This window comes from Sipha flava, unplaced genomic scaffold, assembly GCF_003268045.1.
Source record: "Sipha flava isolate LNK unplaced genomic scaffold, YSA_version1 252_pilon_pilon, whole genome shotgun sequence".
Lineage (NCBI taxonomy): Eukaryota > Metazoa > Arthropoda > Insecta > Hemiptera > Aphididae > Sipha > Sipha flava.
Window position 1 is genome coordinate 1,071,189 of NW_020272904.1, and position 24,333 is coordinate 1,095,521.

The window sequence follows — 24,333 nt, forward strand, 5'->3', positions numbered from 1 at the left end:
GTGCATAATCATTCTTATTTGTTTAGAGATGAAATATTGAAACAGCAATATGATCCGCCTACCGAAAAAAAGGAAAAGGCGAAACAATGAAGACCTTTATATACATTACATGAGTGCATACAATAATAGGTTCGGTAAAATAAATTTTAATCGCGTGGGTGTAAGCGCTCAGTGCTCATATATGGTCAACTTGTGACTAACTTCCGATGTAAATATGTCAATGTGGGTTCAAAAATTAAAACTCAGAAGACATCTGTACGTCCATACGACAAACAGAGGATTCTTCATATCAGTGGGCGAACAATTAATACAACCAAGAAATCTCTTAAATTTCGAAGGTACTCGTATAGAAAATATGTTTAGCCCAACATCCTTGCAGTAATGCAATTTCTGCTATGCATTACATCATAGTATTAAATTTAAATACATGTTGATATTTAATGCGAATGCAAGTGTAATTCAATAATTCAATGTAGGTATGTGCAACGTCCGCAAATAAAGTAACACAACTTCAACAGACCAGTTTCGAAATTCAACCTTATAAAAATGAAACGTGTGAATCGGTACCTATTCGAAACCATCGTGATTTTCAAATGCAAAAAAAATTCACCATTTATTTTTGACCACAGATTCCGTCGTTGGTATTATATTATTTTAAAATTCATCACCTTGGGCGAAATACCACAATATTTGAGTTCTGGTTGGCACGAGATGAGGAGTGATTTAAAGAAAATATAACTTTGGAAATTTATTTACTTTACATCTTCATAAGGATTATTCATAAATTTCGAATAAATTACATTTTGATCTCATTCGATTTCTCCAAGAAGATTACGTGGTATATAGAGTCGATCCAAAAGTATTATGCGAATAGAAAACTTTTAGCAAACATTTAACCACAAAGAAACCGACTAAACAAATAGTGGTTACGAATTGAAAGCGTATGTTTACACAAAGAAAACCGTATTAAAGATACATTATTAATAGAAACGAACGTGTTCACGAAGTTTGTCAACTGGAACAATTTGAAAACATTCATATACATTTCATACACGTATTGATGCGAGTACAGCATAATTTTACCTACGATAATGTACAATTTATACGTCGAAATATTTAAGAAAATAAATAAACATGTACGATTAACAATTAGATGTGCAAGGGCGCGAAAGAAAACAACGAAAGCGAAAGAGAAAAGCCTAAAACCACGAACGGAGAACGGACGTTGAAAGAATAAGCGTTATTTAATGGGGAGACCAAAATCAAAAAAAAAAATAATCTTCCAAATGTCTTTGACTTCAAGTGACATAAAAAAAAAAAATCCATTTAAACGATCATACAGACCGATCGGACCGATTCGCACCGCATACGGATTCCGGGTGCACACGTATATCGGATCGACATACTTTTCGCAGGTTACGCGCGGACAGCAGTGCGAGGCATGTTTACCTTGTTCTCGTAAGACACGGTGATGAGGTGCCGCTGGAGTTCGATGGGATTGAACGTTTTGAGTATAGCAGCCAGCGTGCGTTTCGGCAGCGGAGTGCCGACCACGGGACCACACCCGGGCACGGGTTTGCCCACGCTGTCGGCAGGGCTGCTGACGATGCCGTCGAGTGCGCCCAGCCGCTTGGCGAACGTGGGCGACCCGATATCGACGGCCGGCAGCAGGGGGGACAAGGCCCGGCCCTCCAGGTTTCGGGATATGGGGTCGGACGGCCGGACCAGCAGCATGCGCGACCGGTGCCGGTCGTCGTCGTCCGTGTCCATGTACGAGGACGAACACGGTTTGCACAGCTCGATGGACGACAGGTTGCAAGCCGAGTGTTGGCTAGGTGTGTAGTACGTGTCCCGGCCTGCGGACGACGAGCTGGGCCCCGTGGTCGACGATTCCGGTTGAACGGGAGCGAACCCCCCGCCGCCGTTATGACTAGATGATTTCCTCGCGGTCGACGTGGCCGCCGCGGAACACGGCTTACCGTTGCCGCACAGCCGGTCCTCCAGCTCCTTGTTCTCGCATACCACCGACTTGAGCTCGGCCAACAACCGGTGGATCTGCGCCGCGGTCGACAGGCTCTCCGCCTCCATCTCGGTAACCCGGTCCAGCAGCGCGTCCCGTTCCCGTTTCAGGTTGGCTACGTGCAACCGGAACACGTTGTAATCGTACCGTTCGTCGGCGACCGGCGCCGGCCACTTGCCACCGTCCCGGCTGATCGTGGCCCGTAGCTGTCGCTCGCCGTCCTCGCACAGCGCCATCACGTCGTCCAGGCTGCGGCACCGGCGCAACCGTCGCCGACGTCGCCGCCACCGCAGTTGCTCGTCGTCCAACAGCCGACTCTGCAGGAACTCCACCTCCAGCTTGAGCTTGGTGCCCTTGTCCTGGATCACCTCCAGCAGGCTCCACAGCTCGTCCTCATCCTTGCAACAGTTTTTGGTCATCGTGGTCCGCGAGCTGGTCGAACTACTGTCCTTGCTCTCCGTGCAGAACCCACTGTCCTGCACGGTGCCCACGGACGTGGTGGCCGGCTCACCACTTTTAGGCCCCTTTCCGTGACTGTTGCTCCGGCTCCGGGGTGCCGTGGCCGCGACCACCGTCGCCAGTCCACCACCGCCGCCGCCACCAGCGATCCATCCGGCCGACGATGACGATCCCAGCTTCCGGCGAACCCGAACTCCGGGCTCCCAGCGGCTCTCTCCGGAACCCACGCCCTGCGACCCGGAGCTCGGCTCCGGGCTGGACACCTGCTTCTGGCGCAGGTGTGGGAACGTGTCCATGACGAGCTCCCTAAACTCCAACAGCGCACCGACCTCATTCTGTAATTCCTGAAACATTCAAGCAAATTATTGTTATTAACATTACAAACGTACATAATAATACAGCAAAATATAATTTAAAAAAACAAAATTTAATATAATATGTATAATTTTAAAACTAAAATCGTTCCTATTTTACAATGCAATATTTTATTTTATTACATAATGCATTAGCTACATTTATAATTTAAAAATATTTGTTGGTTTTCCATTCCCTTTTAAGGAGATTTCCGTCTAAGAGGGAGTCTGTTTTAATAAGGATTTACTAATTCTACAAATCATCGCTGCAAGTACGAGTTAAAATTATTCCAGTCGCATTAGGTGTAATTAAATATTTGAATCAAAAGCATCTTACAACAGTTTTACGCAGATTGTTTGCGCGTTGACGTTTAATATTGCATTTAATACTTGCTCCATTACAACAATTATTATAATACGCGTCTCCATTTTTACTTACATTTTTACTAACATATTAATATAGGCAGAATCGTCAATAAATATATTAACTTATTATTATCATTTTGAAAATAATATTTTATTCATATATGGTTAAAACTTATTTATAACATTAGAATAATAATAAAAGTTAACTCTCACTACAGCTGTTTTATGACCACTAAAAAAAAGAAAAAAAGAAAAAAACTTGCAGTAAATTAAACAATGAAATTTAAAATCGTCCTACTTTTTAACGAATTAAACTTTAAAAATATTTTATTATGATAACTTAAATTGAGAACCACACAATCGCGGTATTGGTTATTTTTACTATTCAAAAAAATTTAAATTCTAATACATTTTTACAACAATTTAAGACAATCAAAAAACAGACAACGCTATGGATAACATTTTTCTTAAAATTAAAAATATACTAAGAGCATTACTAAATAACGGTCTTTATTTATGATATTTATCGATGAAATATAAGCAAAATTGTATTTTTTTCTAATAAAATATTCAGTACTTATATATAATACGAACATATTTACAAGATTACGAAAAAGACAAATTCGTGTCATAAAATAGTACTGACTTTAGTGCCGTAGGTGAACAATTTAATTTTACTTGTATGCGAAACATTTTATATTTTTTATTTAAACTATGTAATACATGTTTTGATAAATTAGTCATATGGCGTGAGATACTAATAAGATATAAGTTTATTAACATTTAAACAATATATGTATTTATAATTTACTATACAATGAACAAATTAAAACATTTAAATTGCAATTATTTCTATAACGTGCATATTAGTTTAATTAAGTATTTAAGATGTATCGAGAAAAAAAACGCATGAAAGAAAATGAAAATTTCACTTTGCTGTAATCTCTGTATGTACTTATAGGTTTTACTTTCGAAACACGAATTTTATATTTAACAATTTTGGTTACAATCAACAGAAAATCGAAAGGTAAAACTTTTGTTTTACCTCATTTGTCGAAAATCTACAAACCGGTAAAATGAATCGTATAATAATATCATACGGAATATAACAAGACATAAAAACAAAACGTTTTTTAGAAACGTGTGTTTATACTTTCTTTAAATATGGTTCAATAACTAATAATATAAATAATTTAGGTGTAAGTGAAATAGCAAATATAGACGTCATAACGTGCAAATTATATGTTACTTATATCGGATTATTAGGTTTAAATGATGATTTTTACTTATTTAACTATATTTTGAAAGATATTATAACTTTTTTGTGTAAAATTATGAAAATAATTTATAATGGTTAATTTATATTTTTATAGTCTAAAAGAGTAAAAAAGAGTAGGTATATACGGTATATATATAATATTTTTCATAAATAAAGAAATACTACCATCCTGATAAACGTTATAAATTGTTTATAAATTAATTTTAATGACAAATCACCAATTATTTCGTAATTATTTCATACTTGTTTTGATTTATAAACGGAAATGGTTAATTAAATGATACATAAATTAAAATGTATCATTAGGTTCTATCATTCTTAGCGAATTAAAAATAAACTAAATACGTAGAAACATGACGTAGTAATCAGCAGGATTTTTATTTATTATCAAAGTCAACGAGATAGATTTAAATAATATTTTTATAATATAAAATAAAAATATAAATATACATGTATTAGTGTTTACTGTATTATTCACTATTATCAGACATAACTAACAAATATCTAATGCAGTAATAAAATAAAAAATTTAGTAATTAAAAAAATATCAAATCAACTAATTTATTTAAGAAATTGGTTACATCTTAATTTTAGGAATCAACGTTTATTACAAATTGTCTTTCAATCGTTAATGACTGCAGTCGACGAGAATAATTAATAATATCATTGGTTATATACAGAAACTCATATCTTTATATTTTTTTAAAAACAACATGAATGAATAATTATCGATTACATAACTTATATTGTGTAATATTTCTAAGGTATACTTAAAAAATTGAAATAACAGTTTACACAGACCTGTAGAGCGAGGATAGACTTAGCCTGTTCGTTGATGAGGTATTGAAAAGGCACAGCTTGTGCCGATGCTCTGTTATTGTGTTGGATGAGCTCGTCGCCACGGCAGTCCATCCCACAGGGGCTCAAGGCCCCTCAAGGTCTGCAAACAAAACTATATATTTTAGTATTTGAAACTTTAACGATAAATTATTAAAAATTTTCATTTTTTTAGATCAAGAAAAGTATTGTGGTATAAAAAAAAAAAAAACACGAGCAGTCAAATATGGATTTTACAAAAACTCGTTCGCACATCAATACAAATCATATAACAAGAACGGAATACAAATTATATAACATGAGTTTTATTTTATCAAATTATTTAATTCCAGTAATCGTTATAACATAGTTGAATGATTTCGCAGAAGAAATCACAGTTCAAGGTAATCTATTGCTTACGAACAAGTTATCGAATGTATTTTTTTCGCGTGTTCGCGTAACACAATGCACATACGTGTAACGTCAGTATTACCAAGTAACAGTAATATCTATAGTGTAGACTACGAGTATATAATATTATTTTGGATTTCGGTGCAAATCAGTGCTGATCCTACGAGTAAGTACACTTTTTCGTTTATTTAATAAATATTGACGAATGTATGCGTATATTGGTGAATTGCGTTATGGATCGTTCAACAACAGCCCTCGAACGTAATTATTTTCTATAATATTTCACAAGTTACTAGCTGTCGCCCGCATGTATTCTTGTATATAATATATATGTACAGCGTATTACACTGAAACCAATTGAGTTCGTAGACATTGTTTCCCGTGTAATTTTTACGGCGAAATTTTTACATATCGTAAAACAAGGAGACTTTTTTGTAGAGCATGACATGTATAGAGGTAAAAAAAAAAAAAAAACTATGGTTACTCGACTAAAATAATATAAAAGAATAACAGTAATAACGCGATTGATAACGTGGTACCCGGTATGTATATATAGAGTTCTTTCGAGTCATTGGAACCTGTGGTCAACGTCCACCTCACGGAAACCGCTAGTCGATCACACAAACGTATATACATGTTATATACATGCACATATCGCACGAACGACCTCATTTCGTGCAGTATTGGTCTGGATATCGATGGTCTTCATTCATAAAGCATACGCTGGACCGCTACATATTATGTACTGAATTATGTTCGGTGTTCGAAAGGCGTCAGACCAAACGATCAAAGATCGAGAAAAAATTCGTGGGCTAGACCCGACAGTCGACCTTCTGTACGTTAAATAATAAATACTATTTAATTAACTGGTTTCATAATGTCGCAAGAAATCAATAACACGCCGACGATTTGCAACCCCTTCATTCTCACTCGATTCCTTCTCTTTTTCTCTACAATCGGATTTATAAATTCAATAAATAATATCGAACCAATTTGGTCGAAACTCCGAAATAATGGCTGCGGCCATGAAAGTTGTGTATCAATATCCTCGGTGATAACCTTTAAATAAATACCGTCGTTGTTATTTATACCTATGTATTAGAGTCGAGAATGTTACACGGTTGATTTATATGAATTAGTAGAATTTTTATCGTAACCAAAAAAGTTCCATAGCAGGAAGGAAAAAAAATTTGAAAAAACGTAATTTTAATTAACTAGACCATGTGAACAGACGACGATTAACATTATGTCGGTGTGCACTGTATTTCACTAATTAACTCGCCGGCATGACCTAGATCAAGATTTGAAATACAATAGTCGTATATATATAATAAATAAATAAATAATTATAAAAATGAACGTCGAAAATAAAGAATAACTGAAAAAAATATAACAAACCCGCTGAATCTGTCGAATTGAGATTAAACAACGCGGAAAACAAAGACATTCTATAAGAAATATGTGGTACATACTATGAGAATATTCTAGATAGCAAGAATAACTTTAAGAGGCATGCAAGCATATTATGTATGCCCGATGAACATTGCTCACGTTGAGTAATAACTATATAAAACAAAAAGTACTTATCATTATTGGAATGACTACGTGGACAAATATAGTACCAAGTGCAATACCATAATATATTAATAGTAAATCGAAGGTAGTTATCAAATTCGTAAAACACGAATATTTAAATGCTCCAATAATGATCGTTCTAAAAAAAATTCAATTAAAACGGATTGAGTGACTTCTCTCAGATATAACCTATAAGATTTGAGACCAAGTTGGTTTCGAATAATAACTATTAAATACTTAATTTTGCTAGTAAACCATATAGTTTTAAGATAATATTTTGTTAAAAATATTTACATTATAATACAATTTATCATGATTAGGACAATATCTATTATATTTTACAACCAAGTGTACTGTGGAAAGCTCGAACGTTTTGGGACAGTATTTCTATTGGGCACTATAAAGGTAGTATGTACTAAATTGATTGTCCGGCCTGCTTGATACAGAACTGCCTTAACTGTGGTGATTATATGGACAATATTTTATGCAATTTAAATATATGCTATAGACCAGCGTTTCCCAAACTGTGGTCCGCGAACCCTAGGGGTCCACACTTATACTAGAGGGGGTCCGCGAACGTAAATTAAAAATACACAAAGTACTTTTCTATAAAAACGAAAATACTGATGTAATATTCGTATTATATGGGAAATACATTGTCGAAATAATTATCGTTGAAAAGCAGTTAAAATTAGAGACAGACTGATCGCGTTGGTATATCGCTATTTATTATACAAATATGAGCATTTAGTTCAGAAAGTAAAGCAATCAATTTAGTATTATTATGTATTATTGTTTTTAATTTTTATCTGATAAAGAGGTCCGCGATCAGGGGTCTGGCAAAGAAAAAGTTCGGGGAACGCTGCTATAGACTATAATAACATTGCAGTAATAATTAGAATTCATATGTAAAAAATTTGATATTTTGTAGGTATAACTTTACACTAAGTATTTCGTGATGTCACAAAAGAAACAACAACTTTTATTATGCATATTTCTGCATAATTTTCGGCTTTAAGCACATGAATGCACATTTTTATTTTTCGTTTGTAAAATCAATAATAATACGTATATATTTGATTTGCTTTAATAGCGTAATATATAATAGTTAAATATTTATTAAATTATTTTTTTTAGCGCATTAATTTTCCAACTCCTTATTTTAACCTTAATACTAACCGATCGTTTCTCAATTAATCAATCGTCATCAAATAAAATGTACAGTCGGCTAATAAAAAAAAAACAAAAAAAAAACAGTAGATTCGATGAGGGAGATCGTTTATTAACGACCATCGATCCTCTCTCCGTGCGTCATAATATATGAGTATATATATATAATATTATAATTTTTCAACGAAACCTGCAATAGGAATCGTGGCTGTCGGTATGCGCACGTGTCCGATTTTTAACGCAAAGTGGGACACGAACGCTCCGCAGACTCGACGCTACAGACGATGTCCGCAATAAAATCGGTTGGCCGATATTCAACCGACTGTACGTTGGGGGGCCATCGTCGTTTTTTTGGTACGCGCACACATAATCTTAATCTCCGAAAACGTGAGGTTTCTCGTTGAAAAAAATACGTATACAAATCAATTGTTTTTTCATTCCGTCATTAAAACACAAGCGATAAACTGTGAATAATAATAATAAAATGTATGGATTTTACAATGTAATGTATAGAATGCAACGAGCCGATGAAGACGCGATGACTCGGTGTGGTAAATTAAACGTAATTGGCAGACAACGCCTAGCTTTTAAATTAATGGACAGTGCATTGGGAAAAAAAATCGTTTTGAAATTCGTTTTTATATTTATACATAAACTTGCACATAATTCTATCGTCGTTTGAAAAAAAAAAAAAAAATTAAAACTGAACATGAAAAATATTTTTTTTCCTATTAAAATTTACAACTGGGATATCCAAAAATGATACGATCGCGAGACGGTTTTAATCGCAAAAAAAATATCGTCTGTTTACCATTTTCAACGAGTGTACGCAACAGTAACAGCAATTCGCAAAGAAGTGGTCAGAATCTTATAAATGAACAACATTAGTCGTTAGCAGGTTTCTCGACGTTAAAAATGGCAACGTCGTTGTCGCGGGCTCTGAACGACGCTCGTATGTGCCAAGGACAAGGGATAGATATACCAGCCTCGTGTCAGATTTTGATTTTTTTTTCTTCTATTGTTTGTAAACAACGGCAAGACGTAAGGCCAAACAAGCCGACGGTCGCTTTTAAATCGAGCTTGACGATGGTGCATTTAGGCGGCAAACTAGCGGCAGCAGAGCCCGTGACACAAAATAGTTTGATGAGAGTAGCTTCTATATCGTTTTATTTATAAAATCTTTAAAATATTTCTTGAGCCAACCTAGTAATATTAAATCACGATTGTGACATTGTATCATAGCTACAACTATGATAAAACCGTGTATAGGTGCGTTGGAAATAATACATTTGCAAAAAGCCATTATGTCGCGATTGCAAGATATGTATATTATCTATAGATATAGAACGCACAATATATATATGATATATCACATAGGTTTACCTATACAGAATTAGTTAAATCAAAACACTTTCGTTTTTAGAACGTTTTTGTTTTTGTAAACATGTTTAACACATACTACACATGACTACACATGAAATTAATGTACCTACAATTTAATCAATTTGATTGTTCTGGTTTAACGTATAGTAAACACTATATTTTCTAAAAATATACAAATATAATTGTAATGATTATAACTATTTTCATAATTCATAGGTGTAAAGTCTCAAATATCAACCATAAACAATTCACTTTTTACACTTTCGCGACATGGCATCTATAAAAATTATATAAATCTTAAACATTGAGCACCGTGGTGTGAAGCTAAATTAATGTATTACTATTACATACAACAACAACACTCTTATATTAAATATAACATGATTATATATAAATATCTTATTTTATTTTTAAACAGTTATACTTAAAAAGTCATAAAACATAATACATATTATATTACAATATGTCAACTTATAAATATTATCTAAATAATTTAATTAATATTATTAGAATAAAATTATTATAAAATAAAAGTTGGATTTGTATTTTTTAGAGCGTGTTTGCTACAATCAAGATAGTTCTTTCAATGCTCAAAAACTACTTGTAAAATAAATCGAAGTTGGTCCTCAGCGTGGATGATTTTGCGATTAAGATTTTGGATCAATGCAACTCCTATTTCTGCCACATCATTTGTCACTCTAAGATTTTTGAAAATTTTCTCTGCTTCTTTGAAACTTTTACACTCGTTCCAGTTTACCACCTCAATTTCTCAGAAATTGTCTACACCAAATTCTATGAAAATTCTCGTCGTATTTTTATTAGCTAAGTCATAAAGTTCCAATTTTTTTAAATCATCTTTTTTAATTTTTGGTCGTACATCGCGAACTTCTGGGGAAGGGTTTTTTAATCATTGCGTGAACAATCTTACACTTAGTTTCTACTGAGACATTTTGATCAAACAAACAAAGACCAAATAACTCATCTGACAGATACCACAAATGTCCCATCATCTTTTTAACTGTGGCATTTGAAATATCTGGATTATCGCAATTTATTAAGGTCTTCATAAGCTGTACATCATTGTTTGAAGCACATGTCGCAAAAAATGCTGTGAACCAATTTTTTATATAAACGGTTACAATAAAGAGGCATATTTCTTCTAAGCCCCTTTTCCCTTTCAGATTTAAATAAAATTGCTCACCAAACATAAATATTTTCAAACAATAAATTACCTTTGACATCCAACGAGCATGGCTAGTAGCACCTGGAATAATAAATCTGATACCTCTGGTGGGTTTCTTACCAAGAAATATAACAGATAATTCCATTTAACTTGTTTGATTTGAAACATTTCTTGACAAAAATTGACTATATCATTTCGTTTTTTATCTGTAATCCTAAGAATAATAGTTGGATTTGATGTGATATATGTTGACTGATTAATTTCTGACCAATAAAACTGAAATCGTACAAAAAAGTCAATTATCAAGCCTAGATGTAGCTGAAGGCAACACTGCTTGAAATGCTGCTCCAATAACTAACTCAAATATGTGATGTCTGCATGTTAGCCAAAATAAATTTCTTCTAAGTTTATGTTCCAATAGTACACAAGACTCTTTGTTTTTCCCGGTGTTCAAGGACGTCGTGTCAAAACACATGGCAACAATATTTTGGGTCAAGTTTCATTCTTGATTAGTCAATCAAAAACAGCTTGAGCCTGCACCTCTCCAGTCAATGATGACAATTTTTTTTATAATTAGTAATTTGTTTTGTTCTCCTCCTGAAACCAGTATTGGAAGGCGGTCTACATGTTCTCTGGATGTGAGATCAGACATCATTTTTCCATCCCAGTGAACAGTTAGTTTGCTGTTTAATGTAAATGATTCTTTTATAAAACTAGCCATTTCTTGCCTCATTTTTTCACGATGTAGTTTTATCGTACTATGACTACACGCGAAAGAATTAATATCTTCGCCTAAACTTTTTACTGTAACTCCGATAATAAAAGTTACTTGCCGATCACTTACTATAGTTCTATCCAACACAGCTGCTAATTCTGGGGTTATTAAAGATGTCAATTTTTTCTTGTTTGCAATGATATTTTTTGATTTTTTTTTCTTCAACTTTAAAATCGTTATCGGAATTACTGTCACTAGAATAATTGTTGTCCGTGTCTGATAATGTAAAATCATAAAAATCACTTGAATTACGATTGACAACCTTTTCTTTAAACAACCGTAGTTTTTCTTCTAGCTCCATTTTACGGTTTTCTTTTTGAGTAGTAAAAACGTCAATTGTAGACATAAAACCCCTTCTCCCTGGCTCTTGTTGTGCCAGTAAAAGTTGCCTATCTTCATCAAACGTTATTTTTTTTTTTTGAAGCATCAGCATCACCAATATCAAAAAAAATTAGCCATTTTTAAACGAAACCCGTATTCTTGTTGACGGTGAAGCTATTTTTTCTATCTTTATGTTTAAAAAAATTAAGCCATTGATTATAGAGCTTTTTAAACTTATTTATTGCGTTATCTTTCCAAGTTGTCGGTATTCTTGCTTTATTCCAAACAAATATCACTTCTTCAATTACTTTGATGCATGAATAATTGAATGATTTTTTTTTCTTTTCGGTACATATGAAAAAAAACCAAATGCATCACCATTAGACGATAACCGATTAATAGATAAACTTGCAAAAGGATATTCAATTAAGTAAATAGAAGTACGACTTCGTGTGTTCATTTTATCTTTATTTAAATAAATATATAATATAATAAATGTAATATATATTATCGAATCATCGCTATTCACTAATTTACCACAATATAACACACAAACGAAACGGCGCCGCGGCGATCAAAACCATGCACAGTCAACAGAAAAAGTTAAAATGTAATTCTTCGAACAATAAAACATACACGGTATTAGTGGTATAACACACTATCATAATATACCGACCGATAAGGATTAAATATATCACATGGATGAAAAGCCGGCTAATAGTGCATAAAGCAATGTTATATTTATTGACACGGCCATATCTAAAAATATCATAATAATAATAATAAGATAATTACGAAAACATTACGCTTGTATCGTATATACGTATATATCGTATAACGAACAACTTTAAGTGGCTTGGGATGACTCAAAAATATTTATTATATACTAATATTTATAAAGAAACTATTTTTAGACTATAGAGAATAACTTTAAGTGGTAGAAGGTAAACATTGATAAGCATTAGTTTTTTAGACCACCCTAATAAAGATATACGTATAAAGCCATATGTAAAATATTAATTTATCCTATTTTTTTTTCTAAACACCCGAAAGCAGTATTCTATGGTAAAATCGATGTGTAACAAAAACATTCTTTTAAACAGGTTTATGAATTGTGTGACCGAGTTAATAAAATACATTTATGGCATACATAATATATATTTAGGTGTGAGTGTGTGTGTATTGTGTGTATATTATATATATATATATATATATATGTGTGTATGTGTGTGTAGTACGTACATTTATATATATTATATTATTTATTTTTAGACAACAGTATTTTTGTACGTGAGGACATTTGTATGTTACATGAATGAATACGTGAAACGTGCACATAGATACTACATTATATATATATATATATATATTACAACAAAATTATTTCCACAATTTTTGAAGGATGAAATACGTATTTGCTAGTACATAGGGTAATATAATGTTAATGACAAGTAAATGTCGTTGTTTCCTTTTTTTATATTTTTGACAATTTCAACACCACCTATTTGGAAATATTAATAACCGTGTAACTTGACCGGGAAACACGAAAAAATTATGAAAATAGTTAATTATTTTTCATACATTTAAATGTCTTGATTTCACGATATTTTAATAAATAAATAATAACGTGTAGGAGTAATAATTAACTGAAAAATTATTTAATTCCCATTGGATAGACATTTACTATTCAACGACATCTCTATGTACATTGTTATGTTTGTTTTTATCGAGGTTTTTATCGTTCTTAATTATAGGTAGAGTTTAATAAAAACGTTTGTTTTTTAAAACATAAATTCATTCGAAAATATAAAAATCATATGGTCATATGGTGTTTCAAATATCTTGAAGATTACGCACCGAAAACCCAATTACACACGAGTAGAAAGCGAACAAAATAGCATAACGACGGCGGTTTTATTTTAATTATCTGATCTAGTAAACAGATGAATCGTTTTTTTTTTTTTTACATTAAACATTTTTTTTTACATATGTAAAGGTCATTTAGAATATAGCAGTCATTTCGGAATCGTGAATAACATATATGACTATGTCCAGGACGATGCTATGGAGAAAGTTAAGATATTAGAGTATTTTAGCGCGAAAAAAAAATGAAAGTCGATGAGTTAATATTTAAGGATATGATGGTAAATTATGAAGATTCATAAAATGGTAGGCATAGGTCTACACGCATTGACATTGGTGACCTTAAAAAACAATAAAACAATAGAAGGTTTAAAATATCCTAAAACAAAAAAAATTATTGAATGAATTTCAAAAATCTCATCGTTTATGGCAATCAACATATGTAGGTCGTAGTATAATATAAATTAATATTTTATCTAATGTAATAATATTTTTGTTAATAATAATACAATCGAGTGTAAAATGATTTAAAACTAAAAATCAAATCTATTAAAAATGAGTAATTTCCAAAATAATATAATTATATAAACTGGTAGTCAAACAAAATCGTTATGTATAAGGTACAGTCCGGGTACAGGTAATAGATTTATTATGATATAAAAAATTGTACAGTTATTGTTAAATCATGTAAATATATATTTCGTAAACTGTACTTTATTACAAAATATTCAACAGAATTTTTATGTTTTTTATGATTAATATCGTATTCAATCAAAAAAATATTTATTAACCAAATAAACATAATAATAAATTCCCCCCTCTCATCGCTCGACCATATACAACGCCCTTCCGCTGCCATCTCGTCAGTGAATCGATAATGTCCCAGACACTTCCGTTAGAGTTAAATTCGGAATCTACACTACAATATTGATAAAAAAAAAAAATCAGAACTGATATTACCAGATGTGTAATATATACGTAATAAATGGACAAATAGTTTTTGAGCAACGGTGTTGAAAATTAAATGGACAACCGATTGTACCATACATAAAAAAAAAAGAGTGAAAGCTTTGGGTTGTCACGGTTTTAAAACCCGATTAAGCGGTTAACGTAGACGTCATTTAGGTTGTTGCCCTGTTTACATGTGAAGTCACGGTTATCAAAAACTCATCGGCAAGTAATTCAAATAGTACATCATACATTTGAAAATGTTATTGAAAAACATGCTCTATCTGAAAATATTGCGTAGTACGTTAATATAACTTTTTCTGTTTGTCCATGTGACATGGCCTCGGCACAGCTGCTATCCAGCTATAATATGTATATATAGCATGTTTAGTATGTTACAATAGGTGAAACGAATAAAACCGACGTGGAACCCATCCTAATAGGAATTAGTTATAATTATTATTGTTTATTTTATTTTTTCTAATAGTTTTACATTTCCTGTACGAATTTGATTAAATGTTATACCACATACAACCATAACATGACAATTGGCTTCAACTTATTGACCGGATGGTCAACAACCGTGACGACGAGACAGAGAGCTCGATTCAATTTAAATTTGTGAGACCTGCCATAAAACAGCAATAATAATAAAGTCTGTTTATAAGGATTAGAATATTATGAAACTAAAATTTGATGTTTCCTTATTTTTTTATACACCGAAGAGATAAAATATAAATTATAAATCACGGCGAATTGGATGTTCGTGTCAGTGTCACACTAATACTGATGTAACGACAAACAGTGGTACCTGGCACCGATAGTTCATTACGTCATAGCGTTGCTATAGAATTAGAACTTGTTATCTTGTGCATACGTCAATTGAGCACACAATATTTTGACAATTCTACTATTTAACGATGATAATGTAATACAAATATATTTTATGGAGTTATTAAAAAATACACACACCAAGTTTACATATTAAACTTTGGTCTTTAATGCACAAATAGTTAATTCAACTTTATAAATGTATTACTTCTGAATATAACAATTTTACTAAAAAGAACACATTAAAATATATTTTTAAAATTAGTAACAGTAGTAAATAAAAGCTCATAATAAACAAAGTTAATTTAAAGAATATTTTGTAAGTCTTAAATATAAGTGATTTAACACTTAAAATTTGATAAACAATTTCTCAGTTGATTTTTAATTATTAATATCTATTGGATTTGAAAACATCTTCGTTATAAGTTTAAATAATATACAGTTATTTAAAATTAAAATACTCGAAAAACAAAATAAATTGAACAATTAATCGAAATAAATATAATTTTACTCGTATAAATATATTTGAACACGGTTATGAAATATACATCGTATTTATGAACTTAAAAAATTACTTAATATTTAAAAACACAATTGGGTAAGTTAGTATTGGTGTTCCCTATAACGTACATTTTTATAATGTTCAGTCGTTTAACTTATGTCTTCCGTAGACACTAAACGTCTATAACCATTAGTTTAAATTTAACCCAATTTTAAAAATGTACTTAGTTATTTTAGCTATATCCGGTTAATATTGTAATACCTTTAGCATATTCAATATTCATTAGATGTAAAATACCATTTAAAGTTCCCTGCAAGAAACTTAAACACATTACACATCTCCAAAAATGTCAGATTGCTGCAGAGGTACTTCATCAACCAATTCTACTACCATCATCGTTTCTTCGGTAACAATTATGCGATAGTAGATTGTTTTTGCCAGTGACGTATGTACATAAACAGCGAAAACAGTTTCAACGACGTGGTGCTCGCATCGACGCCCTCGCCATTATACACAAGTCATCAAAATTTGCAATGAGCCAAGGTGAAGTTTTATTTTTAAATAAAATACCATGTTCATTTTCGTTACCATAACCGGTTTTTGGCGGGTTTAGTACTAGTTATACATGCATATAATATATATTAATAATAGTAAAAATGACATAAATACATAATAATCGTGTTGGAAATCAAACACGTATACTCCTACGTCAATAGCCACTAGTGGCCGCCGATATTACAGGCCTGCGATAGTAAGTATATGGTACGAAGATGTGTTAACGGTGTCCGTGCACGCATTTAAACACCAGCCGGTTAAAATTATGCATTATATTTTTTAAAAAAATAAAAAAAGAATAGCACATACAAATTTCGCTACGCTATTAAAATATCCATCATGTCTCCAAGGAGAAACTACCGTAACTTATACACGCGTGTACATACTTTTTTTTATTACTATAACTTTATTTATGACTATTCTCTTAACCACCCGAAATTAAAACTAAAAATACAAATAGAATGAACAGTGTCGTGATTTTTTTTTTTTTGCTCTATAGATGGAACCGCAACCGCTTGGTGGTGATGCCAATGAGAGCGTGTTATTAAGAAAATTGTTATCTCCCTTTGTGGGGTATATAGTATCTGCACACTACAACTTTCTACAGTGGCAACTTATTAACAATGAAAATTAGGAAAACCCACAAGGATTGTCGGGAGGCTAAGATGAAGAGAGAGAGAAAGACGAAAAGTAACGAAAGTACCAGTGTCAAAGTACAATAATTGTATTCTTTAATTATTAAAGAGAACATTCAAAATCTAAATAGGTATTTGATATTTATATACTAAAATATGTAAAATAAGCAACAAAAATGTAAGCAAATTAGATAAAATATTAATATCAACTCATTTTAAAAAAAAATATGCAATAATATTAAAGAAGAAACTAAAACAGTGTATTTATACTGTTGCGGCTAAAATACAAAAACAGTTTTTTTTTTAAAAAACTGATAATTCGAATGTCATAAAAGTTACCGATATTCCAAAGACAACAATTTGAAGTGTGGGCGCTGTGTAACGGTTAATATGTTCGTGCATATATTTAGTGTTGAGTGTAGTAGCAAGTGTAGATATAAAATCAAAACTAAATCAGCATCTTAATTTTGTTCGATTAAACTAAAATATATACGCCCTTGGATTTAATATACTTAAGTTATATACATTTATATATACATATTTTATATATATTTGATAAAAAATAATTATTTTCTTTAAAAATGAATTATTTGATGACAATCTGTAATGAAATAAAATATTTTGTGTCTTCATTCATATTGTAAATACAAAAAAATAAAAATGCTTCTCTGTAAATCCTTGTTTTTAATTTTAATATCTCAACCATACATTTAAATACCATAAGTGTTTTAAAATCTCAGAAACTGTCACGTTCTGCATTCTATTATTTTGTTAATGAAATATGAATAATTTCTTAGAGGTAACCGAAGAATATTACGATACTTAAAACAACCATTAACAATAAAGAGTTTTTCTACAATAAATGCAACATTATTAATAGTATTTTTAATACAAAAATTGTAAGAATTTTTAGAATACTTTAAATTATATTTAAAATATAGGTAAACTTCAAATAAATTCAAAGGTAAGTTTAAAATTATAATTATTTATACTTCTTCAATTTGGAACCAAAGTATCACTTTTAGGACATCAAAAATAAATAAACTGATACTTAAACATAATTTGAATGTTTATCACGGTAATCATAACATTAAAATTGAAAGAACATGTATGATTTTTTTTACAACAGAATAGCGAATTGATAAATATTCTATAACGTATACAATTAAAAATACCGTTTCAGATCATAAATGAGTATGATTCCCACCGGCATCTCAAATCTCGACAATGCAATGAAACGTATTCCAGCAAAATACTAAATTGCATTCAAAAATATTTTATACTTCTATTATTACATCATCTAACAATGTGTACATTACAAAAAATAATTTTACAGTTATTAGTAATTATTTTATACTGACTACTCGCTTCGCTCGATCAAACATCACACGGTCAATTTTGTAGTTCAATTTCAATTTAACTGAATTTGTATACGTATATTGACTATCATCTCAGACCACATTTTATAACGTTATATGCAAATTAAATTCAATCTAAATATATTACACAATATATATTTAATGATATTACATCATTAAATAAAGAAAATGTAAAAATAAAACTAAAATAAAGTATTTTAGTAAATTAATCTAAGATATAATATTGTGAAATTTTAAATATTTAATAAAAATTAATATATATTGTATTATAAATCAGTATACTTATAATATATTAAAGAGATAGTAAGTCTAGGGTAATAGATATTTTTATAATCATAACTCATAATATATTTATGCACAAGACATTTTTTATTTAAGCAAGTTTGTGACTCGACAGAAAAAATAATTGAATAGATTTTAACAAAACAGTTGTGTTGTTTGCAGTTATACTGAAGCAAATATAAATTAATAGCTATTAGATAAAAAATAATAACGGTTATCAATATGTGATGTTAAAGTTATAAAAAATTGTTGTTAAACGTTGTGTTGTTGATCAAGCTAAATATTAGTTGAAAATATGGAACAATTTGTAGGCGGTAGAAATTAAAAATGTTTACATAAATTCTCAATAAACCTAACCAAATGCCATGTAGCTTTAGTCAAAGGTATGTTATAATATGATATGATAATAAATAATTTATAATCAATAGGTTATGTTATTATAACTGAAAAAAATTATCATATATCATACTTTATAAAATTATTTCTACGATTAAATACTTATTCAAGATTTAAAAAGGATCGATATATTTACTTATTAAAATAGTTTTAAAACTAAATTTCTTAGTTAAGATTACAATTTTGTATTCAGTAAAGTTTAAACGTATAATACATTCATTCGGACAATAATACAAATACATATAATACAGTAATTATTATTTGTTTGGAAGATCGTGTTTTCTGAGGTGTTTACATTAAAAGAACTTTTCTTGTATATTTCACAGGCAAGTACGTTATGCATCTCCTGTACCATTACAATTGTTTTAAAACGTGTTACAAATCCACTTGCCCCGCCCCTTTCATCAACACACGTATTTTATTTTCCGAAAACATATATGATTTTTCCCTTTTTTAAAACTTTTTTTTATAGTCGTCTCTCTTTTTTTATTCACAATCTGTGATGTATGTTAATGTATACCAGAAAATCGTCTTCGTCAATTGTATTGTATAACACAATACGAGAATGTTCTATTGCTTTGAAAAATACGCTCATCGAATGACAAGGTTAAAATATTATATGTACATTAATATTGTTATATATGCGCAGATGGAAAAAAAGACCTCCTGGAATCTTCACAATTACCAACGTATTATACTCGTGTACGCATAAACCGGACAATAATCCACCAAATAAATCATTAGCAATTTATTTCGTTGTACGTGTGTAGGCAATCTGTGGAGGTGGTTTTTATTAAAACAATAGGCGTGAAAATCCGACTTAAATGAACAAACGACACGTGTAGGAATAGATTAAATAATTCTTCTTACCAGTAATCACTAGACCTTTACTTGTGTTACGTCAAATTCATTTACGTTACCGAAAACCGTTAGGTATTTTCATGCCAATTACTGCTACAGTTTGCACTATTATTATCAAGATTATTTTGTAATGTTTTTAAATATTTTATTAATCGTTATTTAGAGAAAATAATTTCGAAATCATTTTTTAATGTATGACAACAGGATAAATTATCATCATTGATCTCAATACTTAATACAATTCGGGAAATTAACTGAAGAAGATTATCACGTAATTTTTTTTTTTTTTTGATTAATAAAAAATAATAAAAATATTATTTTAGTTGCTGATATATATTTTAATACATCAATTTTATGATACTTAATATTAAATATGAGGTTCAGAAAATGTGCTGTAATACAGCCCCGAAAGCCGAATAGTTTATTAATTTAAACCAAATATTGTAATAATACTTATAACAAAAATAATGTTTTTAATGATAGATGATCAATGATTTAAAAGCATATAAATATGTTGAAACCATAATGAATACAACTTAACTAAATAAATAAAACTAAATTAGATTTTCATTTAACTAAATTTCGAACGCATATGAATATTAAATGGTACACGATAAGTAATGTAAAATTATCAAGAGCTAAATATTGATCACAAGCGAAAAATACTTGTATTAACCACAAGGACAATATTCACCAACATTTCCTTAAGAATTCTAGAGAAAAAAAATTTAGCTTTCATAAATAGATTTACAGTGGGAAAACCATACTATTTAAATATATAAATATATACATAAATATACAATCATATAACTTAGTCGTTAAGTTAGCACTAGCTGTATAGAAAATTGAAATAGTATTGTAAAATATGCCTTATAAATAATAAATACCTAATATATCTCACATTACTAAATTATATGCAAACAATTTTTTCTAATTTTATATAATATTAACTTTTATAAGATTCGTTAGTAATCAAGATTTGTAAGTGCTACAACAACGAAAGTTATAAATAAATCCATAAATACTCTTTTATGAACACGTTCAGCAAGTAATAAAATTTGCAAATTTTGATTCACCAGTACCATCAATAAATTTAAAAAAATATAATTTCTTAATAAGGAAGAAACGACTTTACTTTTTCATCATATCCATTTTCGGTTAACTTATCTATCTGAATAATATTAATAGTAGATACTCGATTTAACGATTTAAAAACCCCACACATACTTTTGAATCTTAAAAAAAAAGTCCTGCTCATTATAAAAATTAACCACATTGATTCTGTAAACTAATTAAATTTAATATAAACAATAGTATAATTTTAAATATACACGGTATGAATTATAGAAGTATTAACCAAATCGTAATGATTACAACTATAATTGATGACCGTTTACGATAGTGTATACATTCTACTTTTTCCAATTCGAATGTAATCAACACTATATCGTAAAATAATAAATAAAGTTCATATTCATTTATACATAATACAAATCTTTGTAAAAATCCAAACAATAAATCAATCGTACATGATTTAATAAAAATAACGCATGGATTACAGAATAAGTCGGGAAAAATTCAATGAACGATCGGGATTCTACACTTATTAAAATGCTGCGGAAAAACCTTACAACATGTATAATAAAATATACATTAAAACACGCATACGTTACACGATTAATCTGATTTACCTTTAATAAAATATTATTAAAAAAAAAAAAATAACAATATTATAATGTACATTATACATTGTCTATAAACAGCGCCAGTACATTATAAGTTTGATACGGATAGAAGTAGAAAAGCATCGGGAAGTCTGACGAAGGTGGTTCGCGTATTCAAGTAGACATTGCTCCGCGTTCGTTACGCGCACTACCCGAAAGGAGGGGAAACGAATGACGATCGGAGGCGAGAGAGGGGTACGCGTGGTGCAAGGCTCCCTCGCAGTAGTCGAAATGCATATTTGGCTACGTGCACATATTTTACACGTTCGTATACGCAAAAGGTATAACACCAGAGAACATTAGTTGTGGACAACAGTGCGCACAGATAGTGGCGACTAACGGCAATAGCAGCAGGTCCACACGCAACCGATATGCATTATGTATTTGATGATGGAGTGGCGGCGGTACGTGCGTGTGTCTATTGTCGGTAAATATACGAATAGGCGAAAAAAAAAATCGAACCATAAAATAATAATAAAAAAAAAAAAAAACTATTGAATACGATTGAATCTCGTCCGCGCGCGTATGCTTATTATTATTATTGTTGTTGTTGTTGTTGTACACGAAAACCACTGGAAAATATGATCACGGTCTTTTGGGCGAATATAAGGACGGACCGTGGTAAAAGATCCATTTGTCACGGTTACCCGGATTCGACTGACATCGGACGGTAGCATAGGATGTGGACGGTCCATACACGCTCACGCGCGCGTACACCGGCGCGGGCTTATACGTTACAGGCCGTTAACCTCGTTCCGTGTTCGGACACATGGTAACTGACCGAAGGTTTACGTAATGATGTGTTACTGTTGTACACAGGGTTTTAATTGAAACACACGCAATAACACGGAAACATTAATGAACGATCTATTTGGATTTTTTCCGTATTCTGTCGCTGGACAGCCTCGCCACTAGTCGTGCAAACGTTGTTCCCCCACATAATAATATCGGTGATACACGACTGCGGACGGTTTTTATCGGGGCGACCATTTTAATTGAAATTATAGTTTATCAGCGGACCCCCGAATATTACACTATTGCGGACGCGTGTTACCAATTTTATAAATAAAACTTCGATATTGTGGAAATATGGAAATTCTGAACGTGTTAAGTTTAGTATGCAGTTACAAGTCATTTTTGTTAAATACTGCAGTTAGAAGAAATTAAATTAAAGAAGTTTAAAAGAAACTCAAGGCGAAACTGAGACAATTATTTCATCCATAAACAAAGGTCGAGAAAAATCGGAGGCAAAAAAAAATTTTGATAGAATCAACTTAACTATTCAGAGCTGTAATGATTATAAAAATCACCAAAACGTGATATAATATTTAAAAAATTAGTTGTCATTACAGGGGGGGAAAAATATAAATTTTTAACTTTAAATGTTTATATTATAAATTATTATATTAATAAACTGCGTCGCAAAACTTGGCAACGTTTCATTAAATTTCGACTGCAGTCGTATCATTTTTTGGGTGCAAAATAATACCTTTTGTTATATAATGATCGTCCGCAGCCGTGTTTCACCCAATAATATCCGCACATAAATTAATGTAAATTTTTTAGTTCAATAAAAACAATTGAGTAAAAATAATTAAAATAATCTACACATGTATATATTGCCCGCACTGTGAAGTTTGATTTAGTAAGCATACATTATTTACATCGCGCCAGATGAACCTAGGTTGAAAAAAAAATTACAATAATAAATTGTTCTTCTATATTCTAAAAGAGCATGTGGATCATTCTTAGAGATGTTTTACATTTAAAAATACCATTAAAATGCCATGAAGACAAACAACAATGGACGACAAACACGAATTTGACATACATTTATACAAAACACGACATGTTAAAATGGAAACAAAATACACGAAGAATAATAATATAATGATCAGCAATCGAGTGAGACAGGCTATATAGTTGGATATATTAATACTGATAGACATATATTAATCCCTTTCTCTCAACGAAATAAATTTATTATATTTATCGAAGTTCGCGTTTCAAATTAAATTAGGAGTCGATATTAGGCTATTATTTTTAATATTATGACTATTTATAATAAAATATTTTTTTTAAACATTACTAGATTTACATTTTTATGTCAGCTATATTACCGTGGTCCATTCCAATTAAGAAATACATAGGCTATCTAATGTCCATAGAAAAGGTGGAAAAAATAGTTAATTATAAAATAGTTTATCAAAATTATTCATAGCAAGTATGAATACAGAATACATTTT

General features: G+C 31.0%; 1 protein-coding gene across 1 annotated transcript in view; it reads right to left on the bottom strand.

Moving 5' to 3' along the window:
* Positions 1 to 24,333, bottom strand: part of LOC112684605 — a 43,266-nt gene that overhangs the window by 10,198 nt on the left and 8,735 nt on the right. The window contains exons 2-3 of the mRNA XM_025556215.1: positions 5,279 to 5,417; positions 1,450 to 2,823 (exon numbers count right to left, since the gene is read on the bottom strand). Of these exons, the coding sequence (XP_025412000.1) occupies positions 1,450 to 2,823; positions 5,279 to 5,389 (1,485 nt within the window). The 5' untranslated portion in view covers positions 5,390 to 5,417. The remainder of the gene's footprint in view (positions 1 to 1,449; positions 2,824 to 5,278; positions 5,418 to 24,333) is intronic.